This window comes from Halichoeres trimaculatus, unplaced genomic scaffold (genome assembly GCF_033239565.1).
Source record: "Halichoeres trimaculatus isolate MK-OKI-2021-1 unplaced genomic scaffold, fHalTri1.1 fHalTri1_scaffold_15, whole genome shotgun sequence".
In the NCBI taxonomy this organism is placed as follows: Eukaryota; Metazoa; Chordata; class Actinopteri; order Labriformes; family Labridae; genus Halichoeres; species Halichoeres trimaculatus.
Genome location: NW_027437193.1, coordinates 12,740,818 through 12,753,246, shown reverse-complemented (window position 1 = coordinate 12,753,246; position 12,429 = coordinate 12,740,818). Strand labels below are relative to the sequence as shown.

The 12,429-nt window shown below is 38.4% G+C and overlaps 1 protein-coding gene across 1 annotated transcript; it reads left to right on the top strand.

The window, feature by feature from the left end:
* The first annotated feature begins 6,016 nt into the window (after positions 1–6,016).
* Positions 6,017–12,409, top strand: thoc1 (THO complex 1). Its single transcript, XM_074688747.1, has 21 exons — positions 6,017–6,120; positions 6,320–6,393; positions 6,496–6,556; positions 6,639–6,708; positions 7,225–7,343; positions 7,439–7,487; positions 7,571–7,666; positions 7,753–7,835; positions 7,920–7,993; positions 8,084–8,192; positions 8,329–8,463; positions 9,533–9,633; positions 9,730–9,796; positions 9,943–9,993; positions 10,104–10,174; positions 10,292–10,387; positions 10,539–10,604; positions 10,698–10,781; positions 10,876–11,023; positions 11,599–11,683; positions 11,974–12,409. Exons 1-21 carry the CDS (start codon positions 6,073–6,075, stop codon positions 12,249–12,251), a joined length of 1,965 nt encoding a protein of 654 aa, XP_074544848.1. The 5' UTR covers positions 6,017–6,072; the 3' UTR covers positions 12,252–12,409.
* Positions 12,410–12,429: the final 20 nt, after the last annotated feature.

The following is a 12,429-nucleotide window of genomic DNA, read 5'->3' as shown; positions in this document are numbered from 1 at the left end:
TGGAGGAGTTAAACTGCTCTATGGTTAATCTTGTGCGCAACAGTTTTCCTTTGAAGGTTAAATGTGTAGTGAAAATTTGTGCCATTTAGTAATATGTAAACTATTGGCTGCACAAAGATTGCTTTTCCTAAATTAAACGTGTTTTTTAAGAATCTTTGTGGTGGTTCTTTTGAAAGTGTCAGTAAATTTAAGCACGGTTGGCTTGAACACTTCATTTAATGCTCTTAATCAGTGTCTGTTTAAAAACCGCCTACAAAATCCTCACAGGGGCTTTTAACGACACATTTTACAGGTCAGCTTTTAACAACATGTTTTATTGATCTGCTTTGAATTTGAGTCATGATCTTTTGTTTGTTTTTTGTTTTTTTGGTTTGTTTATTACCTCTACCAAGGACTTTATGTTTTCTGAGTTTGTCTGTTTGATTGTCTGTGAACAACATAACTCAAAGTTACCAATGGATCTTGATGAAATCTTTAGGAAATGTTCAAAATGGTATGAGAAGGAGCTGGTTAAATTTTGGAGGTGATCCAGATCACCGTCTGGACCCAGGTTTTTTTTAAAAGGATTCTTTATCATTGTGAGATAGGACTGTTTTCACCATATGTGTATATAACTCCCCATAAATGGTCGGATTGCTTTGCAAAACAATACAAGACAAGGTCACGATAATTTCAGACAGATGTAAAAGTACGATCCAGATCCTGGCAATTTTCTGGATATTAATAATAATAATTTTAATAATTTTCAACACTGCAAGGGAACAAACCTGCAACTAACACCAAATTGTTGACAGTCTGCTGAAAGGGAGTATAACATTAAAGTACAACTTAAGTGTTGCATGACAATCACAATATGCTTGGCGGAGGTCCGTGCTCTCTATGTGCTTCTAGTTTTTTTTTTTTTAATTAATATTCTGTTGTTTCTCTGTAAATTAAACATATTAAATGACATTTTCCAATCAGAATCAAGTCTTTTGAATTTTCAAAGTGAGGACAAGATATCCTTTATTTACATTGTCTATCAACCACAATACCACAGTATATACTTAGATCTGCATGGCCTTGACACGTGAGTCTATAATGCATCACTTCACTGTATACAGTAGGATTGTATTCAAGGTGCCTGGCAGCAGTCCCAAAAAATGTCTCTGTAGTGAAACAACACGAGGATGTGGATCAGGTAATTGCACATAAAAGCGTTTCATAAGAAAAAAGCACGATTCAACAAGATGCAGCCACCACAGAGGTTTCCTGTTTGGCTGTGTCACAAGAATGTCCTTTCTCCAACTACGCACACTGCCCCCTCTCACATCCCGTTTTTACGGCTTATGGGAATTTGATGATCCCCACACGCGCGCACAAACACACACACACTGGGCTAATCATTGAGTGACTTTAAACTCTCACAACCCAGCATTTCTCAACAGACACCCTGTGATCGGAGGGCAGTGCAGCCAAGGTCTTTAAGTAGATGTGAGTTATTGTTGGCTTAAGAACCAATCAGGGGCAGGGTAAACGCTCTGGTTGGTTGCACATCCCCTCGTGGAGCAGTCCCATTATTCTGCTCTGTGTGAGATGATCATTAACTAAATGTCTCTGTCCCAATTTAGAATTTTACAATGTCCTCAGAGGGAGTGAAGGTGTACGTTTTGTTTTATTGTCACGTCTACACTCTGCTTATTGCACCACAGATCTTAAGGGGATGGAAAATCACCGATACAAAACACAAACTTCATGCAACAAGTACGTGCAGAGGGGAGACTTCAGTTCCTGCATAAATCTTTTCATTTCTTCCATTTAGTTGTTCTGGCTGCATCAGATTAAAAGCACCGATCTTCACTGAGTATACAGATCATTTTTTTATTGCTTTCCTCCCTTTAAGGAGGAATATTGTTCTGCTCTGGTGTATGTCACCACAACCCTGAGTTTGTAGCCTCATAAACCAACTTTGTTTCTAGATTCATCAATGGAGGAGAGCGCTGCTGATGCTTTTATCTCCCTTATATGAGATGACACTTCTTCACATGCTTTTTTTTTTTATGGTGGAATTTCAGGCCGGTCATGTGACTGCAGCCAATCTAAAAATCTCTTTCCTTTGTGTGCATAACCTCCGAGGTCAGGGCATTGTGTTTGGCCCCTTGTTTTGAAGTTTGTCCTCAACAACATGGACAATGCTCTTTTTGTTGCCCCTCAGTCAGTTTGTCTGAAACTGTTCTTCATCAAATAATTTGGCTCATGTCGAGCTCGGTTATTCCCTAGCCTTGGCATGAGTAAGTGCTCTGTGAACCTCTCGTTATATTTATGCAGATGAAATAAAGCACTGGGAATAAGAGCTTGACCAGTTTCCAACTGAACTTAGAGTACAATACTGATTTTAGTGAACCCTACAACCAGCACTGTGGCCCATAGCTTGCAAACAACCTGTACATCTTTAACAGTTTCAGAGAATAGACAAAAAAAGGTGTATTTTATCTTCACACAGGATTTTTATTTTTTCTGAAAATGAAGACATGAATGTCAATTTGTTCATGTCAGATATTTGGCTGTTTCTTTTTTTACACGTTATTCTGTGGAGAGTTGGTTTGACCTGCGAGCAACAGGTTTGATGCAAGCAGCAAACGAAGAAACAAAGAACAAGTGTTGAAAGCTGCAGTTCCTTAAGTGACCACTAGGGGTGGGGTCCAAAAGCGAAGAAAATCCCATTAACATACATCCTAATAGGCCAATTTTTACAGCAGGAAAAAAGTTCCTCTTTCTTCATCAAAATAATAAAAACAAGGTTTGTTTTTTGGTCAGAAAGACTTGATTTGAATTTTTTACTCTGTAAATAGGATTTTTTGTTTGTTTTTTTATTTAACATTAATTTTAAATACATTAAGGGTTAAAGTAATACATACATTCGCAGGATCAGTAACATGGCAGATTTGACCGACAGGTGAATGCATTTTTGGTGTTTGTCGGGAGCCTCTGCACCATCTTTTTGTATTTGTCTAAACTGACTGATAATCTGATTGCATTTCCAATTTGTTGCCCGCCACTGACTGGCATCAAAACTGAACTTCAGACACCAACTGATTGCTCTCACATTTCTTAAAGTTTTTCATTAGATATTGCACTCAAGTGTTAACAATAGGTATAGTAACATACACAGTCTCCCATATCATTCTACTTGCAATTATTCAAACACAGATGAAGACACCACTCCAAATCTGTCCTCCCCTCAGCCTCTCTTCATGCATTCAAGTTATCCTATTTCAGTGTCTGCTGATTTCAAATACAGGGGAAGCTTGCTCTATCAGGTGAGTTACTTATTCTGTGAACACATGACAAGCCATCACACGTGGATGAACTTTAATTTTTGTGTCTAGCGTGGTACACTGTCACCCAACAGCAATGTAAAAAAAAAAACTTTAGGTCATGCCAAGATGTACAAGCTGTAATTTAAAATCAGTGTTCAATAAATACAGATTTCTGAGCAAAGTAATGACAAAAACAGCATCTTTTTGTCCCAATGCAGCTGTCATTGAAAACAAAGATTCATTATAGTTGTACAAGTGAAACACGGGAAAACACATATTTGTTGAGGTCTCTTAATTTACTCTGGGGGTGTGTAGTCACACAACTCTTAGAGACACATAATTAAATCCTCTACATTTCCATTGATAATGATGAACTAGAGTAGTAAACTCTTTTTTTTTTAACCAAACCCACTTATCATCATTCAACCAGCAAATATGTATCTAGCAAAAGCACTGTTTACTAAAATAAAACTTTCTGCACTGCTATATTTGGCCTTTTGTAAATATTGTTAGAGGGAAAGAAATTTAGTTATATATTGTGGTTTTCAGCCTATTTAAAGGCTTATTGAATAAACTGGCAACACATTTGAAAAACACCTATATCCTAGGGTACATACAGCATCAGAGCTCAACTGACATTTGTAGTGACATTTTCAACTTGAGGAATACTTGCCTTTAACATTAACCTTAAACCCTCCCTTCAGCTTTCTTCACCCTGTCTCCACTCACTGACTGATGCAGAGCTCTTATCTACAACCTCCTCACCACACTCACTCCCTCTCTGTTTTTCAGCAGTTTTTGGCAAAGATTCAATAAACGCTGTGTCGGTCAGAGGGGCTGTGGGGGGTTACAGGGGGTGGAGCGCAGCAATTTATCTGACCAACGGTACAACAAACACCACGTATGAGCAACAAGGTGCCAATTAAAAACGCAGAGTAAACCAGTTCTTACTTCCCCTTCTTATGACCGCTGCCAACAGGCAGATGTCACGAAAATCACCTCTCAGCTCTTTCAAGTTGACACTACTGGCCCACATTTTCACAACTTTATTGTTTTTCTATAATCATCAGCAGAACATCTTTACGATCAGTTAACTGCTCTCGTAATTGCAGGGCTGTAAACACTTGTCAAAGAATGCAGAAGGTGGATATTTCCACTACTAGGAACAACTTCAGAGAGGTCCTGACCGATGAAACTATGTGGTAAACATGGATCAAAACAGGCCACAGTGTTCACGCCAGCTCTGTTAGAGTTGAAGGCATGTGAGCCTGATTTTTATAACTGAACAATAACTTCACAACCAAACGTCAAAACAAGGGATTTGCTTAGAAATTAAGCATCAGGTGTTAAAAGCATAGACCAGTCCTTAAATCTTTAAACAGCCTAATCTTTTTATATATATTTATGTACATCACTACACCTTGAATTTATCCATTCAAAACATGGATCAGTCCTTTAACGGTTAAAGTCACAAAGTAATGCCCTAATGGTTCAAATGTGCTCTATGACATTGTTGAAAGTCAAGAAGAATTCAAGCCCTGCAGCTCTATGGTTCAAATACAAATTGTGTGCTTAACACACACACACACACACACACACACACACACACACACACACACACACACACACACACACACACACACACACACACACACACACACACACACACACACACACACACACATCTATAAAACTCAAGTCACAAACTCTGACGGTCAAATATGTCAGTAGTCCTGTCCCCCAAAAATGAGTCCACTAGGTCATACACAGCATCAGTGAATGAGTCAAAAAAAAAAAAAGCTTCTTTAATTTTCTAAATGCAGCAGATATTCAACTGTTATAAGTACATGTTGTTTGAAATTCTGAAGTCTGTTATGAAGAAACGAATTGTCTAAGGCTTATTCTGCCATCAGTGCAGGACCTCCACATGCTCACACATGCACTAACTGTTGAATTGACTGTGAGTAAAAGAGTGAAAGTTCTGACATGTTTTATTGCCGAAAAATATAGTGAGCAACACTGCCACCTCCTGGTAGGAACAGAGACATATCAAAAATAAAGCTTGCAAAGAAAACGTTCATCTTTAAATAAGAAAAAATGATAGGGTATACTTTCCAAAAGCAACATAATACTTTTATATCTACGGCAATACAGATAACTCAATAATCTCAGTCTCAGTGTTGATTTTTTCTTTATAAGCTGAATATTTCTTGTCTGTTAACCAATTTAATCACACCTTTTACACATCATCCTGATAACGTCTGACATTTTTCCTTAAATTTATCAGGGATTTTTTAAATTATTATTTTATGATTTTATGAGGCTCCAAAAACAAATCATCTACAAAGTATAGACCTATTCTGCTTTGCCCTAGTTTGTGATTTGATTCTTCAAAAAGTATTTAAAATTGTTTCTATTTCTGATAGAGGGTTAAATTTCTCCAAATGTTACATCTAGATAAACTGGTAATTACCTGAATCAAAAACTTAATGCCAAGTCAAGAAAACCAGCAGATGATGTGATGACTTGTTGCTTGAGGAGAATGATGGAAAATACACAGTTAATGGTGTGTTCTCTTGACATAGAGTTTTATGAACAACACATTATTGTCTTAAAATGTATCTTAAATTAATGAAAGTCATTAGAGAAGAGAAAAAATATGGATACCTTTTAATACTATATAGCCTGCTTTACTCTTGTCTGAGGGAACCTCAAAACAGCCAAAGAATACCGGAAGAGCTTTTTCGTCACTTCCTGTTGCAGCGGTGTAAAGATGTCGCCGACCTTATTTAATTTTCTCGACGCTAAAGATAAATTTACGGTAAGAAATGAGTGCATTTATAATTTTTAATATTTATTTTATCAATTCAAAAAGTATTTATAACCACATCAAACAGGCAGCTGTTTTGAGCTTGCTTTGTTCTCCTATTGTTGTAGTTACATGAACTAGCATTCGCTAGCTAAGCTAACAAACAACGCTCCCTCTAACTTAATTCTGTCTTTCTTTCATTTGTCCACAGACGTCTGCTAGACTTGCCCTATCTAGTAAAACCGGCAAACATTTGGTAAACGCTTTTAACCAGATTTCTGGAAAGTAAGTAGTGTGATTATTCCCTCTTTGGTACTTACAAATACATTAGCTATGATATTCACCCAAACACTAACCTGTGTTTTCACTTATCCTGTTCTGTTACAGTGAGACTGAAAAGAAAACTACACTCGATCAGGCGCTGCGGGGTGTTCTTGGTGAACAGATAGTAAGTTGAAAAACAGCCAACAGCCTCAGTATAACCACAATGCTGTATATTTAAATCTGACATTGGTGTTCCGTTATTGCAGGTGGAACCGAAATCAAGCTGTGATGACTACTTATCCCTCATCTATCTGAGCATTGACGCAGTAACAGAAGGTTTGTTTTTCCATGTACTGTTTGACTTACACATACATCAGTCTTTCATAAGAGGATTCATAGTGTTGCCTTTTTTGCATTTCTCCAATCATATAATGGGATTTTTTAATGAAATCCAGTTCAGTATTCACTTAACAGTATCAAATTGTGTATACGCTATGTTTATTTTATTTGAACACTCTGCTAGTCAAACATGTCTTAAAGTTATAGTTGAATTATGCATCTCCACATTAACTATTGAGTCCCTTATTTCCCAACAGCTGCTGCTCTGATATCAATTTATCTTTTAGTATCTTTCTAGTTATAAAGATAAAATTCTTCTCCTTACTCATTTAAACCCACCATCAATACACATATTGTTGAAAACTGGTGACACTGACACATGGTTTTAAACAAAGTTTTTACTTTATGATAATTTTACTAACTTTCTAGTGTAGACATGATTAAGCTGTTGGAATGCTTTTTTGTCTACTTCACTTTAAGCCCCCAATGTCTTGTGTTCCTCATTTTGTGTAGGTATCTGTTCTGCTACGACCCCTTTTGTTCTTCTGGGAGATGTACTGGACTGCCTGCCCCTCGACCAGTGTGACAAAATATTCACCTTTGTTGAGGAAAACGTTTCTACCTGGAAATCGGTACAAAACTTACACCATTATAAACAAAAACAGATTAAATTCTGAACTTGCCATAGATAATTTGCTCACTTTGTCTGTACTATTCTTCTCTTTAGAACTCTTTTTACACTGCAGGGAAGAACTATTTGTTGAGGATGTGTAATGGTAAGTAATAGATTTAGCTGTAGAACAAAGTTTATATATATTAAAGGCCCAGTTGTTTGTAACATATCTCTGAATCTGTGCAGATCTTCTGCGGCGGCTGTCAAAGTCTCAGAATACTGTATTCTGTGGACGCATCCAGCTCTTCCTGGCACGCCTCTTCCCCTTGTCGGAAAAATCAGGTAGACAATAGCACTTTAACAACTGTAGCAATTGTCTACAAATTCTGTCCGAAAGCAGTTTTTAATGTTCTTTGTTTTTACTCCAGGTCTCAATCTTCAGAGCCAGTTTAATCTGGACAACATAACAGTGTTCAACAAAAATGAACAAGACAGCACTCTGGGCCAGAAGGTGAGATGTTTATGATTAATACATGAGTTTTACATTAAACCTGAAAGTTATCGTTGAATTTATTTGATGGCTCTTTGTTTGTAGCACACAGAAGAAAAGGAGGACGGTATGGAGGTAGAAGAAGGAGAGATGGGGGAGGATGATGCTCCTGCACCGTGGTGAGTAAAAGTCTTGTTAAAAAAAACAGAAATCTGATCCATCCACATATTTTTCATATTTATTGAATCTGAGTGAAATTCTACTTTCAGTACCATTCCAATCGATTACAACCTGTACAGAAAGTTCTGGACTCTGCAGGACTACTTCAGAAACCCTGTGCAGTGCTATGATAAATTCTCCTGGATGACATTTCTGAAGGTAATGCATCTGACCTCAACAGTGGAGAAAACGCTGGAGCTTTCTGTTCATTCCTCAGATCAGAACAAAATGTCAAAGAGGATGCCAAAGAACGATGACTCAGTGTTGATGTGACTTTCCTTTATATGCTGCCCAGTACTCGGATGAGACCTTGGCGGTGTTCAAAAGCTTCAAGCTGGATGACATGCAGGCGTCCAAGAGAAAACTGGAAGAGCTGAGAGCATCTGGAGGAGAGCACATCTACTTTGCTAAGTTTCTAACAAGTGAGAAGGTAAGAAAAGTTGTTGAGGTGGGATCTATTTCACATTCTTACTATCTTGGCTAAGAGTTGTGCCTGTAAAACAGCAAGTGAAAGGAATTTAACTGAATGGTAAGAGCTGATACAACACCATTACTTCTTGAAACTTCTATCTTCAGGGAGCATTCAGCCTTGACATGGCAATGACAGTGAAAGATGGCTACCTGCAAAATTTGCAATGTTGCCTTTAATGAGATCCCATAAGTAACATGTTTGGAGAGATCAGCTCCAACATTCAAGAGTCAAAAGTTACAGCAACACTTCCTTTAATATTCATATTTAGTTCCTCCCCTTTAAAACTTTCTCCTTTGCTAGTTTATCCTTTTGTCTTCTCCTTTTTCCTTTCTATTATCCTGGTAAACATCAGTGCAAACTCTTGAGCTCAAATTCAAAATTAGCTAAAAACATGTTGCCTAAGTCAATGTTAAAATAAAACGATTAAAACAACAGCGCTCTCTTCACCCAGAATCTTCTGGATTTGTTCCTTTTTGGGGAGATTAAGAAATTCAGGGCATAAATTTGGGGGAAAAATAGGTAAAAATTTTCACAACTTGGACAGGTGTTGAGGAAATGGATCTCAGTCTCTACCTGTCCTGTGTTCCAGAGCCTACAGACTCTCTGAGATCTCTCTAACCACTGATTTCTATGCTGATCAGTTACAAGACCAGTTTATGATTAGAGAGTCTGTATTTCATGAATATTAACACAAATAAATTTTAAATTAAATTAACAGTAGATCTGCTTAAATACTCTACAAATTTATGGCTAAAAAAAACTATTAATCACATGTTTTAAGGGATAAAAAATCAAACTAAAAGCAAATTCAAATAAGAGCCATGAAGTTAACCGCTGAAATGAATTTCCTGATTCCACTTAAAAGGAAATTTAGGTTTTATTTTTTCAATGCTCTGATTCAAAATATTTCTCCCACATGAAAAAGATCTCCTCTCTGATATCTCTTGTATAACACCCACAGTTTCCTCTTTCCACCATAAGTGGCTTGAAATATAACCCCACTTTCTTTTTTTTCCTCCCCCTCCAGCTGATGGACCTACAGCTCAGCGACAGCAACTTCAGACGGCATATTCTTCTGCAGTACCTCATCCTCTTCCAGTACCTGAAGGGTCAGGTCAAGTTCAAAAGGTAACACATGAGCCTGGTCTGAATGTGAAGGATGAGAACAGACTCATAGCATTTTTGGGGGGTGAGCTTCATGTTTCATGTTTTCTCCTTTAACAGCTCAAGCTGCGTTCTCAACGATGATCAGACAACTTGGATAGAAGAGACGACAAAGCTGGTTTATCAGGTGAGTCCTGAGTTGAAGTGACTCAGATCACAAAGAGAAGAAGTTATTATAATACTTGAAAACCAACGCAGTGATGTGTGAATCATTGTAGAGGTACAGTGAGTCATAAGTATCAGACATACTAAGATCTTTGTTTTCTGCTGTAGCTACTGAAGGAGATCCCTCCAGAAGGAGAAAAATTTGGCACCATGGTTGAGGTACGTCATATAAAATTGAAAAATTTAATCCGTCTGTGCAAGCACATTTACTCCAGAGTTGTTGTTGAGCTCTATAGACTTTGATGAAGAGTAATCTTCCTCTTTGACAGCACATCCTCGACACGGAGGAGAACTGGAATAGTTGGAAAAATGAGGGATGCCCAAGCTTTGTGAAAGAAAGGTACAGCTGCACAGTGAAAGACATCTTTTTCTGTCAATAATAAAAGAGTGTGGTGTGGGTGTGTGTTCGCCGTGGCCTGAATCTAAACTCTGATCTCACTTGTTTCCTTTGTAACAGGACAGCAGATGACAAGCCTAAAAGACCCACCAGGAAGAGACAAGCTCCAGAAGACTTCCTCGGCAAAGGGCCAGACCGAAAGATTTTCATGGGAAAGTATGTGATCCAATCCAGAGGGGAGGTCTATCAGAGGGTTTTATTTTTAGATATGAGATCGTAGGTTTTAACCCTGTAATAGTTAGGAGCAAACAAAACCAACACTAACCTGTAGTTAGCTTTTAAAATCCTCACCCATCTGTGTTTTTAGTGATGAGCTGACTCGACTGTGGAATCTGAACCAGGACAACATGGAGGCCTGCAAGTCAGACAGCAGGTCAGTGCTTCAGAAGCTCCCATGGGCTTCAAAAGAAGCCTTTCAGATACATCAGTGTTCCCTGATATTTTATATCTGATGTGTGTTTTTCAGGGAGTTCATGCCATCGCTTGATGAGTTCTTTGCGGAGGCCATCGAACAGGCTGACCCTGTCAACATGGTGGAAGAAGAGTACAAGTGAGTTAGCAAGAAGATGTTTGTAACTTCTGATTGGAAAAAGTTTCTTTACTGGCTTTAAATGTGTGTGTGTGTCTCTGTTTTCTCTCTGCAGAGTCGTGCGTAACCCAAACTACGGCTGGCGCGCCCTGAGGCTGCTCTCCAGGAGAAGTCCACACTTTTTTCAACCAACGAACCAAAAGTTCAAAAGCCTGGCAGACTACCTGGACAGCATGGTTAGCAAGCTGGCCAAAGAACTACCGGTGAGTGAGTTTGTTTTTTCTTTAACACGTTATGAGAAAGAGAGTACAATATGCTCTGCTTGTGAAAGACGCCTAATGTGGCTCTGAATCTCTAGCCAGACTCTTCTCCTCTGTTGTGCCCAAATGGTGGAATGAATACCTAACTTCGTACGATCCCTACTTTCTACTTTTAAAGAGATCAGGGAACACTTAATCACTTAATCTGACCCTTCTCCTCTTTGCCCTCATGGGTAGAATGAGTCAGTAGGTCTAAGACTCAGCTCTTAGTGAATTTTCAGCACTAATTCCTGAATGTTGTTGAAGGTTGAAGTATATTGTTGCAGCAATTGATTAAGGTTAGTTGGCTAGATTATTCTACATTATTCAAAAAGAAGAATAAAAAAATATCCTGCACTTAATGGCAGCACCTGAAGCCAAATAACTTATAGCACTTTGTCGTACTAACTAGGTTTCCTTCTGTCTGAATTCTTGCTTGTGTTGTACGTCTGCTAAATAAAACCGGAGAACTGTAGAACAATATGTCCACAAAGGCTGTTAGAAAACACTGATATCATGACTTCACTCTGTGCATGCAGAAGGATATCCCCTCTGAAGAGATCAAGACTGGAGAAGAAGATGACGACGATAATGGAGACAATCTTCTCAAAGACAGCAACGACAGTAAGGAGAAATACTTGATATAAAACCTGGAACTTCATTTTTTAAGCTAATTTAATATCAAGTCCATGGGCGTTCTGTATGGTCTGAAATTTAATTTGTTTACCAGACACACGTAGAATATTTATTTTTATGCTCCCTGAATGTAAAATGGAAATTTATCCATACCCAAGCTAGACATGGACCACTAAATACTCTTAGTTCCTATTTCCTGCTCTGTATTCACCCCTTTCTATTCTTTCAACATCAAGTATCTTTTTTTTACCCTCCTCCTATATTTTTTTTACTTCCAGGTCCCAGCATACAGAGCAAACTGGTAACAGACAATCAGATGGATGACTTAGCAGCCAAACTGGGCGCTCAGTGGAAGACGCTGGCCTCTCACCTGGAAATGAAAGCGGCAGAGCTGCGGGAGATCGAAACAGACAGCGAAGACGTCAACATGCAGGCCAAGCTGCTGCTGGTTGCCTGGCAGGAGCGAGAGGGACCACAAGCGACTGTGGAGAACCTGGTCACGGCTCTTAATGCTGCAGGGTTCTCCCAGTTTGCAGACAGCCTCAGTGAGGCTTAGAGCAGATCATTTGTTACGTTTGTAATCAGTACCTCTGTCACATTGGTGCATCCCTTTTATACCAAAAACATCTGAAGAGGAAGATTTTTCTACGTAGTGAAGGATGCATGTCAAGTTTTTCACTGTCAAAAAGTCAATAAATGTTTTTTTTTCTATAAGATCTCTGTCATGTCATTCA

Excerpts from the sequence above, each read along its gene's own strand:
- thoc1 (XM_074688747.1), top strand. The coding sequence starts at position 6,073 with ATGTCGCCGACCTTATTTAATTTTCTCGACGCTAAAGATAAATTTACG. Across the intron at positions 8,464-9,532 it reads AGTTTCTAACAAGTGAGAAG|CTGATGGACCTACAGCTCAG; the intron begins GTAAGAAAAGTT and ends CTCCCCCTCCAG. Across the intron at positions 9,994-10,103 it reads AATTTGGCACCATGGTTGAG|CACATCCTCGACACGGAGGA; the intron begins GTACGTCATATA and ends CCTCTTTGACAG.